General features: G+C 39.3%; 1 protein-coding gene across 5 annotated transcripts in view; it reads right to left on the minus strand.

Annotated features, from left to right (window-relative positions):
- LOC122622238 (maternal protein pumilio) overlaps positions 1-20,514 on the minus strand; it is a 171,746-nt gene that overhangs the window by 88,153 nt on the left and 63,079 nt on the right. For 2 of the 5 annotated variants that reach the window (XM_043800551.1, XM_043800552.1), the window contains exon 1: positions 1,492-1,804. The exons of the other annotated variants lie outside the window; for them this stretch is intronic. In XM_043800551.1, the coding sequence (XP_043656486.1) occupies positions 1,492-1,635 (144 nt within the window). In that variant the 5' untranslated portion in view covers positions 1,636-1,804. Of the gene's footprint in view, positions 1-1,491; positions 1,805-20,514 lie in introns of those variants that run through there. 5 annotated transcript variants of the gene reach the window in all.

Consider the following 20,514-nt stretch of genomic DNA (forward strand, 5'->3'; position numbering starts at 1 on the left):
CAGAGTGTCACAGGCACTTGACAATGACATCTCTCATTTGGACCCCCTCTATTGCTGGCCCCCCAAACAATAACCCCCAAGTAATACCCAGTAACATTTGAGTGTGAACGAAGCACTCCTCGTCGGCCCCTTTTGGCCATAAGTACTGAGCACCGAGTACTTGGCTATGCACTTTGATATGCGTCAGTCAGTCAGTTGGGTCGGTTTTGTGATGCTAGAGAAATAGAAACCTGAGTGCGATGCGCAACACACGTCGAATACGTAATATGTGGGTGATTCTAAGGCCATCTAAAGTGGGAGGTGGTGGTGCTGCTGCTGAGGTTAGCAGCACATTGCTCCAGCAATGCTTAACAAATTATAAACATTTATTATTTACGCCATAATCTATATTAGCATTCAGTTGTGTATAGCGAGAATGGACTAAGTCACTGGCTATAATGACGTTCCATAAGCATTCCCGCAGTAGACTCCGTTTTAGCCACTTTACAGGGATTTCCAAAGCGCATAAATCACTCAATTGGAAAATGCACTATCTCTTCTATCTCGCCTCCACTCTATTCCTCTGCTCGCCTTCCACATTCGGTTCTGGCCCAAAGCATAATTCATATGCTATTTAAGCCCGGGCCATAAATTTGCCGACCAACGCACACAGGCACCCACATTAATTAGAACGAAGAGTGAACTCTTCGCTTACCTTTCGGTCTCTGTGGTTATCTAATAAAAAAAAAAAAGAACTATAGAGCACCCATAACCAGACGCAAAACGGCGCATACACACAGTGAGAAAATTATGCTGAGCCTCATTAGTCTTGGCCCGAAGATTAGGCCCGTTTCTGCTGGCGCAGATTCTTCGGAACTAAGCGTATAAGCCTACTGGAGAAATGAGAATGCAAAAAGTTGCACGCCACCGTAAATTAAAGGAATTTGGCATACTGTACTGAAATAATCAATCAATGTGCCAATCAATCACCCATCGGAAAATCGAAATTTCCAACCGAAATTCGAATTGTACGGAAAACAAACAAAGCAAACAATCAACGGAAACAATTACAAGACACTACACATTTTCAAATTGGGACTGTTGATTCTGAAATAGAAAAACTAATTTGAATCGATTTTTTGTCTGTTTAAGTAATTTTTGCTACTTCTTTGTAGGCAAATATCCATTAAGTTGGGTTTACATTTGGGATTTCTTATTTCTGTATTATTTTATTTGTAAGTCACGCTGGCGCTACTCATTTCAGATAATATTTATCAATACGAAGAGGAAACTATTATTTCATTTCATTGTTCTATGCAATCTCTAAATGGTATATATAGTATTGTGTACTTCCTACTTTCATGTAGATAAGTTCCTATACTCTGTATGTTAAATAAGTTTTTGAATCATCATCGAAACGAAGCTCATTACATTGAATGCTCATTTCATTTCAGATCACTGAATCATTGCGAATCATTGCGACAAATGTTTCTGGGTTTTGGGGGAACTTACAATATGCTCCTTTAGCTCCTTGGAGCGGATTGGTCCCAGCCAGTGATGTAATCCAATGTAGCGTTTCTGCACCATTTTCAAGGCGGGAGCGCCTTGGGCATAGGGGCCGCCCAAAAGGGCGGTGGCAGTTTCTAAAACCACCATTTTGCTAGCGCCCGGATAAGCGATAGTTGCTGCTGATAGTTGATGTTAGCAACACTTTCCGGCTGATTGTGCCGGACAAGCGATACGGAACTTCACTGTTTTGCAGAGGGTAAGGTAATCACTTGTGTGACCCTTTTTGGTTTTTTGTATTTCTCTTTATGATTTTTGCGCTTTCAATTCCGCAGTGGGTTTCAATTAAATTTAAGCCGAATCTCTTTGCCAGACGTGACACGGCGACCACAATAACGATGAGAGAAGAGGACACCGGATGGGAGCTCTTCTCCTTCTGCGTGTTATAATCTGCACTTTTAATCCCCGGACCACGACGACGACAACGACGACAGTTTCAATTTACTTCTGCCATTTGGCAATCCTTGAAATCAATTAAACGACACGCACAATCCATCCAGCAATTCCTTATACTCAGACACTATTTGGGTTTTTTCTTTTATACATTAATGCTTTTTTCTCTTCTTTTTTTTTGTATTTGTTTGATTTTGTTTGGGAGGCACAATTGTTGTACAATGTTGGATGCTGTGGTCAAACACTTATTGCTAGTTGCTTGAATTTATGCAGCGCGATAAATAAACCACGAAAACGGCGACTACGGCGAATAGTAAAACGGAAACGAGATGCGCGGAGACAACCGTTGTGTTCAAAGTTCCATCGCGAACTGATTTCATATGTAGATTCTCTTGGCTGATTTTCCAACTTGGCCAAATAAGACGAGCGCTTCCGAAGCCAGAGCCGAAGTCCAAGCCAAAGCCGAGCAGAAACGAACCGAAACGAACGCAATCGTAGTGGAGAGCCGATGAATGCAATAATTTAGAAGAGAATTGAATAGAAGAGACTCTCTCATTGCGTGTAGAATTGAGGCAAAAACACTTGTTGTTGACGTTTTTCCGCCGCGGCGCGGCACACCCCAAAAATAAAAGAGAGGGCGCAAAAACAGAGAGAGAGAGAGAGCGAACTGTTGCTTTTTTCCATTGGAGACTTTTGCGCACTCTTATACGACAAGAATGGTCTTATAATAGCTGAGAGTACAGAATGGCATTGCCAGCTGGCGCGAGGAAAAGCGCAGTTATCTTTTGTAGAAAATCACCACACGAAGGTTAAAGGGCGCGGGGTGGTGGGCGGTGGGTGGTGTGAGCTGCATAGATAAATGTATGCATTGTTTTTGCCCTGCACTTCCGCTGAAGAAAAAGCGGCAAATTCGGAGAAATTCAAAGCGGTAACAGGTTGCCAAAGGCCCATAACAATAAGGAAAATTCATTTCGAAGGCCTTAGAAGTTTAAATACTTTAGTAAGGCAGGAAAGCTATAGCAAATTTATTGTTTCTCAGAATATAGTATTAAATTCGAGAGAACCATAGGACAAACCTTGGGAAAATCTTTCACTTTGGGGTTATTGTCTGAACTTCTATAAGTGGGTAACATAACTATTTTTTATTTTAAGGTACTATAGGGATTTTAGTTATAGTTTGTTTATAAAGACATATTACCAATCAAAAGTATTTCTTTTTCCGGATAGTAAATGGTAAATGGCTCTTTCACCTATCTAATCACTTTGTATGTTGTCATCAAAAATAACATAATAGAAATATGCATTCTCTTTATACTAAACAGCAAGAAAGCAACTTTTTCTCTTCAACCTTGAATTAATTAAAATTATGTCACGAATAAATTTAAAAGTCTTTAAGAACTTTTTATCGAACTTTTTAGTCAAAAGGCAACAGGTAAATCTTTTTTCTCCTTTTTGTATAAAGTTAAATATATATGTATATACAAGAACCTTTAACCCTCGGTTATGTCAAGCAAAAAGTAAAAAAAAAAGAAAAAAAAAAGTGGAAAGGGTAGAAGTAATTCTAACCAAAATGAGCTTCATTAATTATACACAACTGGATGACAAGTTTCCAGCGCCTTGTAAGCATTTTAATGATCATAAACCAAGCAACGAAAAAGTTTCGTTGACTGCGTCGAGTTGAGAGTATTATATATTAAGCAAACCCATGCGGAGTTTGTTGACTTCTTCAACAAAGTGTGACTAAACAAATTAAGCCGAGAACCGAGAAATGCCGGGGAAAAGCTGAAACAGGGGGCAAATACGAAAATGATCAGCAGCAACAGTAATACAACAACAAAAATATATACATATAACAAAAAAAAAAAAAGAACCGAAAACCTGGAGCGCACTAAATTACAAATTAAGTAAGGTTCGTACCTCGCAACATCAAAGCTGAAGCTTTTTGAGTGTGAAAAAAAACGCAACAAAACACGTAATACTCGGTAACAAGCAAAGCCGATTTCACGCACGAGAAGAACGAGTGAGTGAGGGAGATGGAAATGAAAATGGGGATGGGTAAGGGGGATGGGGGATGCCACTTCCATTTATGAAAACTGGAAAATTGTTGGCAATAAATGGAATATCCATCAGCATCGTCATTATCCTCTTGACCATTATCAACCGCATTCACCCAAATGGGCACAAGACAACATTCTTCCTTTTCCTGCCTATCGAAGCCAGAAGAATCTAACGGTTCCTGACTGCAGACTGCAGATGCTGCGCACTGAAGAAAATAATTATTTCTGGGAACACATGTATGGCTACACAACTACCGTTTTCTTCTTGACATCGGCTACACAGAAAAAAAAGGCGTGTGACGGCGATTTGAAAACTACCTAAGAGTTGAATAGTAATTTAGCCTAATAGTATTTAGTTTCTTAATCAAATTAAGTAAAATTTATATTTATTGTACAAGTTCAAAGAACATTCTGCAACTATACCAATATAATTTTGGTAATAATTATGACTTAATAATTATATGCCGATATTTTCAAGTGCAAGAACTGCATTTAGCACAAATCCGAACCGACAGCGGGCACAACTTGTTGCCGTAAACATGTTGCTGCAACATGGCATCGGTAATTAAGCGGTAGTTTCTAGTTACGCTGCTCTCACGTGATTGTGTTTGTTTGACTATATTATTTTTGCTTGCTCTTTTTTCTAGCTCAAAAGTTCATTGCACGGATCACATGAGAAATTAGCACAGCGCAAGAAGAAGAAGAAGAGGCTGGGGTCCCAAGAAAATTATGCAAACCGCGTCCAATAAAGATTGAGAGAGAGAGAGAGAGATATTAGCGATCTCTCAGTCTCGAAAAACCCCGGCAATGACATTCAAAAAAGCTGCCAGTCGAGCTCCATCTCTCTCTGTTTTTCAGCAGCCCTCTCTTTCTCGCATTGAGCACCTTTTGTATTCCAGTCAAACCACTTTGATTGGGAGTTCGTTCACCGCACGAATTACGTTCGGGTTGGCAACAAAAACCATATGAGATCATTATGATCCTAGCATCATCGTCATTAGCGTGATCGGGTTCTTGGCCTAAAAATATTTTCTGGCTTCCACGACCTGCCTAACTGCATTTTGGCCAGAGCTCTCGACTCTCCTCTCTCTCTCGGCCATCTCTTTGCAACTTTGCAGATTTCATATACTACTTAGTAATAGTGGAGCCATAAAACTTGGTTCTTTGAGTCTTGCCGTCTTGTGTTTTAGCAATTAGCTACTAAGACTAAAATTGCATGTTCGCACAGAAGGTGATTAATTGAAATGATCGCCCTTATGTGTATAAAGTTTAGTGGATTTTCCAACACTTTATTGGCATACCCTTTTCTAAAGTTATTAGTGTTATTATTGGGAATCAATCTCTTGGAAATTTATGAGCTATGCTACGATACATAGTTCTGAAAATGCTAGCCATTTACTGTTTGAAACCTTTGTTCTTAGTTATATTTCCCCCTGACACATTTCATTGCATTCCTCTCTATAAATTTCCCTATAAACTGAGCGTCGTATCTATGCACACGTGTAGTGTGGTGGCAACGGTTTTGTTTTGTAAAATAAATTCGTTTAGCCTGTCAAGGGCCTATCGATAACGTTAAGTCAACGCCTGCATGCGTGTTTGCATGCGTGTGTGTCCATGTATTTCTCACCCACAATGCATTTCATTTGCAATTCACACTAAAGTGAAGTGCCCCAGCAGATACGAACGATGGGGGCGTACTATCAGTGAGGGGCGTGGCAACGGGTTGGGTTGGGGTGTGTTGCATTGAAGTTTTCAAGTGTGTCAGTCAGTCGGTGGAGTCGAGTGTTTGCCTCCGGCTGGCAGGGTTGTCAGGTAATTGAATAACGTCCTCAAATAAATACGAAATATGTATTCCACTTTGGTGCAACTTTTTCTATTTTTTTTTTCGGAACAGTCGGTTATGCCACAAAAAGGGTTATGCAGAAAGTTTTGTAGTTGGCTTTTTGGCCAAAGTTTAGATAGGGATTATTTGTGGTTGCAAAAACCATTTTGTTTGCTAGGCTCTGGTGAGAATGTAGTTTCCAAACGGCTTTAGAGATAATAAAATAAACGTATTTTATAAAATAGGTTTCTCGTAATTATTTTTAACTGTGTCTTGTGATTTTAATATGCTAAAGTACAAAGTAAGTATTATTTATATTTTATAGAGTGATTCTATTGTTGCTGAAACCATATATTACTGCTTTTTTTCAATCTTTTAACTTTCATTTGGAGTTTTTATTTCGCTATTCATCAGCTGGCAGCCAGCATTCATTTGTCTCCCATCCATTCGAACCATTCGCCCCGTTGGCATTCATCGGACGGCATATCTAAATTGAATTTATAATAGTTGACAAGACAAGCACCCGCCATTGAACCCACCCACCACCCACCTCGGTCGCTTGGTCAACCAATTCAGAGCAATTCTCATTCATTTACTTCAATCACTTCTCACGTTTTTTGCTTTTTTTGTTTTTCTTTTTTTGTGTTTTGCAGCTCAGCTCAGAGCGAGAGGATCTCTGCCAGCCAGCCATCCAGACAGGCAGACAGAAAGAGTGAAAAAATGTGGCGAAAATTAATTAAAAATCAATTTGATTTTGATTGTTGACTGTGGGTCCTGTGTTTCTATCTGCGCCCCTCTGTGTTAACCCATCTATTTGTTCTCGATTCCCCTTCCCCTCCCCCTTCTGTTCGAATGTTTAATTGACATTTGGTACAATGTTTGACATTTTTGCTCCACGAATTGAATACGATTTGTTGTTGTAGCGTTCTCTTTTTTATGATTTTTCAATTATACAATTTTTTTGTATCGCCTTCTTTTGGTCCAGTCGGCAGCGATATGTTGTGTGCTCGCGAAAAACAAATCAAATTAAAATAAAAGAACACTTTTAATTGAATTATTTTGCTAGAAACATATAATCGCATCCTACGTATTTACCTCTAATTAAATTGAATTCAATTGGAAATGCTTAAAAACCTGGTAAAACATGTGAATCATGAACATTGAAACGAAATTACTCCAAATGAATTAATACTGAAATTCACATATTTATATCTCAACGTATTTTATTTATATTCATCCATCTAACAGACATTTTCAATGGCACCAAATGCAATTTCGATTGCAACACGAAAATCGGCATAAAAAAGTGACACGATTTTCAGGGATGTTTTGAACAGAACTGGAAGGCAGCCAATGTCGCGTTTCAGACAATGCAAATAAAATGAATGTAACAGCGAAGAGCAGCCAGGTAAACAAATGTTATAAATAAATTGATAGGAAGATCGAAGTTTTAAATACTCTAAATTAGATCAACAACATCTTAAGCTGTTTTTTATTGAAAGTAACAAATGGTTATTTTTATAATATCTCATCATATGTAATCTGTTTACTTTATTTTAATGTAAGTAAGTCATATGATGCACATTTAACGGGCAACCAAATCAAGAAAACAATGCAATAACTTTTATAATAGAGTAGAGGTATGAATACAATAAGACCGCGAAATATATGACAATGAAATACCTTTTTGCTTCAATTACTTTTGAAATTGGCACAGACTCAACCGATAATAACAGCCAAAAATAAGTAAACAAAAGCAGCTCGAAAAGGTGTCAACAAAAGTATTTAAATAAAGTGTATTTAAATCGCAACGATGCGAAGTGAATACCAACAAGTTGAGAACCAGGCGTGATAAACAAAAGCTACGGTTAAGTAAACATTATGCCAAAAGGCAATAATGTCGCACCTTGAAAACGCATTTAGCTTTACGTTTCTTTTAAATCAAATTTAAGGAGCTGCAATTTCGAGGGCAACTTCTGTTTAAATTAGCACACAGATTTCTTTAATTATCGCACTTTAGTAGCATCACGTACTTATCGCATCCCATAAAAAACATTTTGGTTTCGATGGCTGCTTTCCCTTCGTAAGTTTGGTGAAAAGTCTGTTTTCGATTGATAAACGACAAACAACAAGCTGTTTTCTTTCACAGATGGCCAAAATGTTTTCTTCTTACGGAAAATACTAAATCAAATTGCTTACAACTTACATTACAAATCCATTTAATTTATGGGAATCACATTTTTAAAAATCGTTTACACGTACCTGTAATGATAAGAACAATGCAAAATAATTAATAACAATTGAGGCAAATGGCAAAACTTTACTTTTTACATTCCATGTAATATTCCTTCACTTTTTATCCTTACTCTTAAGTTGATTAAAAATTTTAAGCACTTAAAAATGTTCTTTTTTTTCGTGGTCATGCCTCATTTAACCAAATTAAAAGTAAACACGAGACAAGTACAGGCACCGCAAAACAAAAAAGGAAAATAAAAGAAAATTCTCTATGGGTGTGTGTGTGTGCAGATTTAATCAGCACCACGAGTTACCCAACCGCAAAAAGTATGCAAAGCAAAATTATGAAAAGCCAGGAAGAAGAAAAGGTAAACATGGCGAGCAAAGTGAAAGTGACACGCCAATGAAGGGAAAAATGAGCCTCATCAGCAAATATTGAAGAAGCATACTTAGTGGCCGGAAAATCAAGCCGAACGCCCACGATGATGGCAGATGAGCCAACTCATTTGGAATTTTCACGAGCTATTCTCCGCACATTCTGCCTCGGAAATCAATGGGAAATGCTGAAAGGAAAGGCCGACAAATTTGCAGCAGCATTTCATTCTCGGTTTACTCCCCATTTTTGTCTCGGCTGATGTCATTGGAGTAGCCTCAAATAGACCGCAACCGACCAGTTGACACATCCCATCCCATTCCATTCCATCACATCCTTCTGACCATCGAACATACGAGGGCTGAGAACTCGGAGAAGACGTACGACTTTCTTCGTGTCCTTTCGTTTTAGGCTGACTGATTCAAAGTGAATCCTGGCTATAAACTTTTTCCCTTAGTTTTCTCAGAATATCTGGTATGCAGCAATAGACGAAACAGTTCTCTTTAGACCAATACTTCTTAGTAGGAAATTACTATCTCAACAATAATATAATATAATATCTAATATCTAACAACATAACATCTATATTTCAAGATTATCTTTAATGTTTTGATAAACTGACTTCCAAAGCTGAATAACATCTTGTAAGGGCATTCCTAGTCCCATTAGCTTGCCATTCCTGTCCACACACAGACACTTTCGAGCGACAGGAGGAAAAGTCCCAATTTTCCTTCGACTTTAATAACTTTAAGCAGCTACGGTCAATTTAATTTTCATGGCAGGCGGGCAGAAGACTGGCGGCAGTCGGTTTGCCAAAAGGACCTACTGAGAGAAGGAGCAGAGGAGGGAGGGAGTCTGGGCGACATGTATATCCATGCATCCTTGGACAAGGCAGGCGACAATTTGAGCGAACATATGGAGAGGAAACGCTCACAGGAAAAAGAAAAACGAAAAGAAAAAAATTGGAATAAAAATAAAGAAAAATCAAGCAGCAAGAACATTGAAAAGAAGAGGGGAACAAGTTGAAAGGAAAACTTGATTATAAAGCGATGACTTCACACTTTGCCGGACTACGGATTAAATAGGATGGAGGCATCGGGTGGTTTTAGGACATATAATTTTCTTTTGGCCAGCACAAGGACATTGTGCAAACAGAGGCGTGTTCCCGAAAATGGGGATAAGAGGGGATGTTCTAGTGTAATTTAATACTCTTCTAATATGTAGTTGTCTTTTTGTGCGTCTCTCGGCTGCTTCCCTTATTCCACTTTTTACCCCATTTTTTGGGGCAAAGAATTTTAATAGAATTGGTAAGCTGAGATGGGTATACTCGTATGTTCTGTCTCTTTTTCCGTGCGTGATTAGATGGCCAAAAAGTAGGCATTGAAATTTGGAAAATATGCTGGATTCGCTATCGCCATCCTTATTTCGCATCATCTGTCCTTCTCTGGCTGCACTAGGTCATTCTCAAATTGCCAGTTGAGCTTCAGGGGAATGAAGGGCAAAATGACTAGCATAAAGCCGTCGAAACAGCAGAAAGTAAAGTCAACAAGTCGTCGTATCGACGGACTATTTTACGATGTCAAGAGATTGGTGGTAAAGGGTTGGCATTAGAGGATAAGTGATTGGATTGCTTAGGATGGCTATTTTATAGACTTGAAAACGTGTTTTGTGGCTGGGCTTAAAACTATTGGTCTGCTGATTTTGTTAAGAGAAATAATAATATTTTAAGTTGATATAAAGTCGTAAACAAGTATTCCTTTCAATAACAAGCTCAATACAATGGAAACATTACCTAATTTCAATTATTATTTACCACACTCTTCTTTCCACACATTGCAATTATTTTGCACCTCTCACTAACCACTAACAAAATTAAACAAAAGTTACAAGAGTGGTTTTCTTTTGCCATTTTCATAGTCTAGTCAACGTCATGCCTCAGCCAACGTGTCACTTTTCGCAACAAAAGCCACTATCCTCTACATACAACAGCGACAATTTGCCAAAATAACAAGCACTAGCTGCAAAAAAAATATATAAATGCCGAAGCCAAAAATAAAGCCATGTTTAATGGCGCACAAAACACGCCGTAAAATGGCGTGAAGAGACCACTGAAGAAGCACAGAAAACGGAGTGTGGAACAGGAAAAAAAAGTGAATGCAAAGTTATTTGATTAAGTCACTTAAGACGGGCCAAAGGAAAAGTTGGAAACGGCAAAAGAACGTCCTTTGGCAGGACGACTCTGTAAAAGGAAAGAGCACTTCAGAAAAAAGAGTGCTTTGTCACCTTTTTTAAGGATATTTCCAATATTCAAAACTCGATTAGAGTACAGCATGCTAACCAAAAATCAGATGAAGTATATGCATATTCCTGGTGACTATTATTTTTTAAGGATATGGCTCCTAAACTTTCAAATTTTGTCGAGTGCACAAGTAATTCCACTCAGACAAAGACAGGGACGCAGAGTCTTAGGGCAGCAGACGTGGGATCTCCACTCTGCATGTAATATTGACATATTGGGCAAACGTGCGGCCAGGCCAAAAGTAAAATTGGCGCAGAGAAAAGAAAAACCCATCGAAAACGCAAGTGCAACAGAGATATCACAGACAAGGGGAACACTCACTGGCTCACTGGCGTTACCCCCTTTTGCGAGAGACGAGCAGAACAGACAGGCGAGACTTAAAGGACTAAATTCATATTAAAAGTGCGAGTTCACCAGACTTGACAAGGACCAAAGAAGATAGATAGCGAACGGGCGTTCCACCAGTGGAGAAATTGGGTCCTTGATTCTGCGACTATTTCACTGTGACCAGCAGTATTAAACACAATTGAATGTTAGAAAGACATAAAACGAAAATCTATTCTTGAAAAGTCTAGCTCTATATATATTATTTGTATAAATTACAAGAAAATATTGATGGATACAAAAATAAGATATTATTATAATTTTAACAGAAAATCATTTTATTTTTTAGTTAACACCCCGAACATCTCAGTTAAAGCGAAAAACGCGCATAGTTGGTGGCAAAAAAAAGAGGAATAATTCTGAAATATATTGCCAGGGACTCGACAGCATAGACGCACGTACACTCCTTTTCCAGCAGTCCTTCTTAACCCCCCGCACTTCGCCCCTCGATGGCTTTGTCCTGCACCGGAAGCTGTGGGCAAGAAGAAGCACGAGCCGAAGTAACCAGCTTCGAGACACATTTTCTAATAATGCTCCAGCGTCACGTATTAATGCGTTTGTTTGTATCTTCATTTTACCCGCTGGCATTTTAATGTATTTATTTTTTTTACTTTTTTTTTTGCCTTTCGCCAGCCACCAGAAGGGGAAAAAGCTGAGAAAATGGCTGTGGAGAGAGGAGAAGTCTGAAGAGAAGTCTTCTCTGGTGGCTTTTTTCGGGCATGTTTGAGCATGCGACACACTCGTCTGGATAATAATGAAGTACGTTTACGTGTAAACTCTATCTAATATGTATGCTAAAAGCTTCGGCAACCAAACCTAGCAGGAAAAGGAGAAAGAGAGTCACTGGGATAAACGCGGTGAATTTTTCTATTACAGATGGGTTAAGAGGAGGTGACAAAGGGGTTAAGCACCAGGAGTGGAAATTAATTAGAGCTCGTTTCGAGAATCGAGTGTCAGTCGCTGCTTTATCTCGAGAATTTGTGGCTCTTGGGCCATTCAGAATATGTGGAAAAATAGGTGATCGAATAAATAATGGAATGGAAGTGAATGGTGAATTAGGGCAAATAGAAATTATTTATTAATGAAAATGTGTTTGGACTACAAATTTCATTGTACGTACGAACTCTCTTGCTGTTAATTTAAGCTCAATTCACTTTGCATTGGAAATTATGGTATTGAATGCATTTTCACCTTTTTGGTTGCTCTTTTGATCGGCTTTTCCATGCCCAAATACTCGATGGTGCTGTGGAAAGTCCTGGTCCTGTGCCTTATATACACATTAATTCACTTTAGCATGAAAGCCACTTTACACTATTACCCGCACAACAACTCGGGGGGTGGCATAGTGTGTAAGGATGTGCCGTGGTTATTGCAAAACTGCGCAACGTGGAAAAATTCATCAAGCGCAAAATAACATTGCATACTTTATGGCGCATTATGAAAACACACGCGCAAGACTTGAGTGTGCGGGTGGTTATGTTTCAAGGGTTGCGCCGTGGCGGGGTGGCGGGGAGCGGAAATTTGCGCTAAATTTACACAAAAACGTTTTAGAAAATGTGCACAACATGGCAACCCTGTCTACCATGCAGCCCCCTTACGGCGCCCTTCTGCAGACACTTAAAACTGCAGGAAACAATTGATATAATGAACATACGAAATGGGGTTTCCACATTTTTTAACAGTTTATATATATATCTTTATATACAAAAAGCAATCATAATATAGCTTAACCATTAATTTATTAAAGGTGCTAAAAAGTATGCCCCACAGTTTTTTATAATGTCACGTAACTAAAAGTGATATAAGTTGTATACATTATTTAAAGATTTGTTTATTTTTACAAAACAGGAACATGTATGAAGATTTGGAGCAGCATTTTAAAAATTCATTTATTTCCCATATGCAAATATGTTTTTAATATTTCCACCTATGGATAGTTTACTGTTTTGAAACCGTGGAAAACGCAAGCTAGCAGTTAACCCCGAAAACTTCCACGCCCTCCTAACCCCTGACTATTCCGATGAGTTATGCAGATAGCACTGATGATGATGGTGATGATGATGATGATGACGAGAACCAGAGACAGAAAATGTGGGGGAGTGCAAACAGAGCAACAATCATGGCGATGGCGACGCGGACGATGATGATAATGAAGCCCCTGCTGATAATGACGATGATGGTGGCGTCTCTCCAGCTGACGTCAGCCAGTACAAACCCCCCCACAGCTCCGCAGTGCTCCAACATTCGTGGGATATTTTCACCATATGGCAGAGTAATGATAATAAACTCCTAAAAACACAGAGACACGAACGAGCGAACAGGCGTGATGAAAATGGTGGTGGAGGGTGGATAAAGCAACAGGAGACGGGAAAAGTGTCGTCATCGCCTTCAAGGATGTCACTCGTCTCTTATCAGTGGGGAAAAACGACGAAGCGGCGAGGCAGCGAATGCAGCAACTTGGCAACTTTGCAACTTGGACTAACGCCCCAGATAGCGTCAGTTATTTTCATTCAATTTCAGGAACCGCCACACAAAACCGCAGAAAAATGCGCATTTTGTTTGATTTCCATCCGTCAGCAGGCGGGTTAGAAAATTTCAGCAACCGTAAATCTCAGCCAGAGCAGAAAATACAGCGAAATAACCAGAAACAAAGCGGGTTAAATGATGTAACACGATGTGGTTTACACAAATTCCAATTCATAACATTGGTTCTATTGCATTGCATACTTTTGAACAGTTGTTTTACTTTCAGAACTACTAACTATATTTCAGGGTCTCATTTTTAAAGTTGCCATTAACTATCATACAATTTAGCCATGATGAAGTTGATAAAGTCTCCATTTCCTGGCCACAAAGTGCATTAATATTTTTACTTAACTACTAACTAACAACTGACAAATGCAATTAAAAATGTGCAGAAACAACTCAGTCCCCTCAATGCCAATAACAAGTTGGAAACAAAACACATACAGAGAAAACAAATCCCTGGCCACTTGATCTTGGGTTGTCCTCCAATCTTTTCGGAAAGTATAACTACAAAGCCTAAATATTTGTTAGTATAGAAATAATTTATGTTAGATCTATATTACTTTATTTTTTGGCAACTATAGCGGAAGTTTCGCTCGGTGCAGGACAGAGGTAGAGCATCATCATCAGCAGAAGGACAGGGACATGGCCATGAGCGGTGCTGGCTAACGTTGTTCCATCAACTCATCGCCAGCATCCTTCGACTGCTCCTTGGTATCGTACTGTACTATGGTATACTGTACTGTGGCGTACTGTACTGTAACTGCTGCTGCTCCTGCTGGTTTTTGTGATGCTTTCGCTATTGCTATTACGGTTGCTGTGGCCCCGCAGGCGTTATATGTAATTGCATTTTTTAGTTTTAATGGAGCGCACACAACAAGGGGAATAGGAACCGGCTGGCTGGCTGGCTGGCTAAAAGGGGAATTGGTACTGGAACTCAGTTGAAATGAGGAACGGAAGCCGTTTCCCTTTGGCCAGAAGCTCTCTCGCTCGCTGCGAATGTAATTAATTTGTAACGTTTGATGACAAGCTTAATGGCCAGCAGTCCAGCTGGGTGGGATGGATGATCGAGCCGGCGATTGGGTGGGTGGGTGTCCTCGTGGCAGGACTCGGTATAAAATGGCAGGAGAAGGACACCGCCTGGTGCGTGTGACTGACTGGATTGCTGCACGGCGAGGTATTGTATCGAGGGTGGGTCCTTAATAGTTTTATAATTGATTCCGATATGATTTGGCAAAATGAGACGAAAAAAAAAGAAAGAGAAATCGAAATGCAAGGTACAACGAAATTGCAACATTAAATTCGATTTACAGTTCATTTACAGAGGGTGGCAGCAAATTGAATTGAAAATTCTACCAAACGGGGGGGTTGCATTGAAACAAATTTAAGGGAGTTAACGATTTTAAATTAAACTGGCAATTTACAGCCAAATAAGTTTGCTGTTCTTTGCAAAACTTGGCCAAACTTTCGTTGGCTCATTTCAATAGTTCGCTGATTGCTTTAATATAGCACCGAATTGCAGTCAACATTCCGCGTGTTAGCCTAATAGACAGCGACATGATTAAAGCCAAGACAAACACACTCGCAATGGGGCGCAGACACGTGCAAAATGAGTTAACAATTTGCATGCAAATCTGCGTCGACAAGTCGCCTAATGTTAACCCATTAAGGCCGTGAAAAGCTGTCGTCGCTGCCTGAAATCAAATTGTCGCCGTTGCCGCCTCGTCATTGCAGATTTTCCAGCTCGTTTCGCGCCAACGTGGGGGAAAAAAAAAGTCACATTAGATGACTTCCCAGCGATATCATAATGGGCGAAAAGCTGCGCATTTTTCTTTCCCTCCTAATGATGCTTGAAATCGGTAGGTTGGAGGGGTTTTTCTTCCAGCGAGGCGGGGGCACAGTTCAATCATTTACGTTTAGGAGAAGCAATACATTTTAAATCGATCAAAAGCCAAGGGGATTAAATTTGATTTATGTCTGTCATAAAGTAATATACATTATTTCGAAATTTGTTGCAAGTAAGTCCTAACATTCTGATATTCAGTGATATTAGTGACTGCTAAGAAGTGGAAATCTTTCAAGTTTTTAGTTTTTAGGCAGTTTCCAAATGATTTCTACCTTTTATTTTCGTATTCTTTATATTTTTAAGTATTTGTAATTACAGTTTGCATCAATCAAGGTGGCGGTGTGAAAACGCTTCAGACATTAATTGGATTCGCCCTGAGGCGGCGGTGCAAACAAACCAGAGTTGTCAACTCCATCTCTATATATCCATCCATCCGTCCAGCCCCGCCCCAAAAACAAAAGCAAAAAAAAGAAGAGCCCAAGTGCTCTGCCCCGCCCCTTTTCACACATCAGTGCTATCATCGCGTCTTCTTCTTCATCTGCAGCTTCGGCTTGTTCTGCTTCTTCTACATGTCGGCAAAGTTTTTTGATATCACGAGTGTGGTTAGGTGCGCTGGGCGCAAAAAAGTTGGGAAAGGGAAGCGGGGGGAAGGGAAGGGCGAGGAGTAGAGGTGAGGTGAGGTGAGGTGCGGGGCCACTGAGGTCGAAGTGAGTCTACAAAAGTGTCACAGCATAAAAGCACAATCTATCCCCTACCAAACCCCTTTTGATACCACTGTCGTTCTTTCGCTGTGTCCACTCTGAAAAGTGTGAGAATTATGTGGACCGTGGACACGCTGGATAAGGAACACCCAAACAGACACAACAACAAAATCCACACACACACACATGCACACTGAGCATTCAACCATTGCCGTGTCATTCACACCGACTCACGATTCACTCCGACGACTATTTTAGATACCCTGTAATACATGCTGATAAGCTAAAAATGTAATTAAAGCCAGCGAACCGTCTAGTTTTTAGTTATTAAGTTATTCATTTTAAGAACAATGTATTATAAGCCTAAAGACTTTTTGGACATAAAGCTCAAACATAAATACTACTATTACTAAGTTCAATATAGCATACAGCTAGCATAACTCAGAAAAAATACTACAATATTTTTCCAATTTTGCTGGTTGAGATTTTATGATTTTTTTAAGAAATATAAATATTATTCAAGCGTATTTTCCGCGCCAATTTAGAAAGAGTACATAAATCCCCTGAACTAATAGACTTTTTCTAACCAGCTTCTAGTGCGTCTTTTTCTTTTTTTTCGGCGAGGAAGATAGAGGACAACTTTTTCGTGCCGAGTTTTAGCAAACTCATTTATGTAGTTCTCGCTTCATGTTTACTTAAAGTTCAGCTCGAGTGTTGTTTTTACAAATTGTTATCCACTGTGTGTCGGTTGGGTTGTGTCAATGTGTGCGTGGCTGTTCGGATGTGTGGGTGTGTGTGTGGGTGGTTTTTTGGTGGGCGGCAGACGAAAATAAATGCAGACAGTTTGGGAGTCACTGTGGCAGTTTCAGTTCAGGAGTGACTCCAAATTCACTGTCGGCTTTCAGCTTTGGTGTTGACCTTAGTTTTTCTTCACCATTCACCATTCTCCCTTCTCCGTTTTCCATTTTCCATTTTCCTGGTCACATTGCTGTGGATTTTGGTCCATGATAGTTTCAGTTTAGATTAGTAAACATTTCTAATTAATGTTGAAAAGGCGTGCAATTTGCTCAGCTTGTGGGCAAAATTCTAAAAATGCCAGGAATTGGATTTGCTGCATGAGGAGAAATCAGATAGCGCTGGGAATTCTACATGGCCAGCTTCTGGTTGCGTATTTTCAAAGGGGGGAAAAAAAGTAGACTTGCTTCTGTTTCTTGCCACATAAAATTATTTTACTACCTATAGTAATATTTTATCAGGAAACCAATTTATAGTTCAATTAAATTAACAAATTAACTGCAGCCAACCGCATAAACAGTCTATTAACTTTAATCTCCGCCCCTCAACTTGCATTTATAACTTTTATCACACAGTTTTCCTGAAACGAACTATGGCAATAGTTACCACTGACGTAATCCAGTCAAGAAACCCATTAAAAAATATATTAAGACCAGACTTGATTCACTCCTAGAGCAATAAAAAATAAAAGCCACATATTCTTGCTGTCAACAGTTTAGCACAGACGGCGCAGATAGCAAGTGGACCCCTAAGGAGGACCCTCATCAATTTTATTTATAGATTTATTTATGCGCTGTTTACCTTCCTTATTGATTCTCATAAGACTCGCAGATCGAGCAGTTGATTAATTTAATTAATCAAATACACATTAGCGGCACGAACCATCCCGGATCGAATGAAATCAAGTCTCGGGTAATCATTTTGGAAGAACACAAAATGAGAAATAGAAGAAGCCAATGAACTTGTAGTGCAGAAAAAAAGAGAAGCACTTCCAATCGAATCTAGTCAATTATTATGCTTATTATCGTGTGTCTTAATTGCCTACTTGTTGCACATTGCAGACGCTATTTAGACCGTGGAAAGTTGGCTTAGAAAGTTGCCAATAAAAACTATTGGCCAATGACCCAAAAACAAGCCAAGAAAACTGAAGAAAATCTGTGCTGGCAGAGGAAAAACCAGAACTCCTTACATCTTGCCTTTTTTTTTTCCTACTGACATTTACAGCTTGGACAAGAACTGCAGCAGCAGCATCAGCAAAAGAACAGGGCAGTGGAAAAAGCTGCAGACAGACACATGGAGATAATGTCTTTGCATGTTTTGTGCCATTGCAAATCTCGGCAGACCCGAAAAAATAAGAAAAAAGGCGAAGTAAACCCAAACCAGGAAGCCACAGCCAGAAGGTCCAGATGTTCAGGTAGAAGGAGGTTGGAGTTGGAGTTCCCAACCAGTTGAAAGCCGAGACTAAAGAAGGGGTTTTAGCATTCACGGCGGTATCTTTTGGCCACTCAAGTGTGTGTTTGCATCGTTGTTCTAGGCCAGTTTACATAGCACAGCTTTTGAGATATTGACGCTTGCTGCACGAAGAAAAAACTGGGAATAAAAAGCCTCACGATGCAGCTAACGAATACAAGATACTGATAGGCAAATAAAGTGTTTAGTGTAATACCCAGAAAAAAGTTATTATAATAATTATTTCTAAGTAAGATAAAGAATTTCTAATGGTTTTATACATATGTTTAGGGACAATCATTCTAAATGTTCAAACCCTTGCTACTTTGCAGCAACATCAAAGAAATTCCAGCGAATCGCTTTAATTTATTGCCATCGATTGTAATTATTCAAATGGCTGTCGCAAAAGTTTTTGTTCTAGTTTTTCCTCATTTTCTCTCTTTTACTCCTCTATAACCATTTTATTCTTGCTGTAGCAAGTTTTTCCAGTTCACTTGAAGAACTATGCAAATTGTTTTCGGAACTTTGCGGGTAATGAGATGCATGGCAAATTGCTGGGAGTAATAACCACAGTTAAACAAGCACTGTACAGTTAAAGATATATTGCAATGCTTTGGCTTTAATTTAACAACCATGCGTTATATGAAACTATTACACAATAAAGAATCATTCTCAGTTTTAAACAGCTGTTGAGCTGAATTTCAGTCAGCGTTCATTCCTGATTTTCCATATATGTAATTGGCCCATGACGAAATAGGAATTGTATACAATAAGTACAATAAAAGCCCCAATGAATATAACTTGCTAAACAAACCAACCGCCGGATGTGATAGATAAGGTGAAAAGAGGAAGAGCGCAAAGGGGGCGGGCCTAACACCCCAAACGTGACATCATCAGTTTATAATTTTAATTCCCAAGAATGGTCAGCGGCAATCGACAATAGAGGTCTACAAATTGCTATTAAGTATGAATGAAAAGGTGAGCGGAAAAGGGAATGAAAATATAGAAAGGTAGGCTTGGTGTAAAAAAAAATATAATAAAGACGCTCAATCGAGGTGGACATTGACCCAAGTGGAAAACTGAGACCCCCACTGATGATGGTACTTAAAATAATAGTAAAGCAAATGCTCGCATAAACAACAATTAAACTTAAACGCAAAGTGCGTAACAGCAGAGAAAAGAGACGCAAAGCGGTAACAATGGACGAATGCAAGACATTGACCCAGGCTTCAAGCCGAGACTCAAACCATTGGCATATGAATGGCAAGCCAGAGCAAAGCAACATTACTCATTTGCATAACGAACAGCCAAAGAAACGGCACAAACTTGTTGCTTTCCCACACCCAACATGTTGACAAGCGCGGCTCAAAGCTAAGGCCAAGGTCAGACTGGCAACATGTTGCCGAGCTTAAACTTAGTTGCTAATTAGACAAGATAGAGATTTAATTTATTAAAAAGGTTAAGCAAAATAAATATTGTCTTGCGATTTCTTCAAGATAATAACAATGTAGCATATATACTATACTATACTATCTCTAACATTAAAGAAGAAACGGTAATGAAAACCAGTTGAATTGGTCTAAAACGTTTTCCATCGAGCTACTAGTACATCGAGTATCCCCGGGGCTTAAGCAGATATCCAAAGGTCAAGAGCTGCACTTCGTGAAGTTGCTGGTAGCATTAACAACAACATCTATGGCCACACATACATGCGTGTTAATGGTTTTCGCGGAAAATAAAGAATCAGCACTTCATCCAATGCCGGAAAAACTTTGGCGTAGACCAAAAACCACTTAAAAAAAGGTCAGCCAAAAGTCGCAATACACAATTTTCTACAGAATGCTGGCGCGAGTAGAAAACGAGAGGTAGCTGAAAATGTTCCCCCATCCCAAACCAATTAACATGCTTCTCCTTGGGGTCGTAATGAAGAAACTCCACCGCCCACTCTGTCAGATTCTTAAGCACTACCGATTTGCTACGATTTGCCACAGCCTCACTTTTTATAGCTCTCTTCAAACTAATAATCATGACTTGTTAATCTTGACGCTGCTCTTTTAACTCACTTGCTAACTTTTTCGCCATTTACACT

The sequence above is a fragment of the Drosophila teissieri genome, chromosome 3R (genome assembly GCF_016746235.2).
Source record: "Drosophila teissieri strain GT53w chromosome 3R, Prin_Dtei_1.1, whole genome shotgun sequence".
Classification (NCBI taxonomy): Eukaryota; Metazoa; Arthropoda; class Insecta; order Diptera; family Drosophilidae; genus Drosophila; species Drosophila teissieri.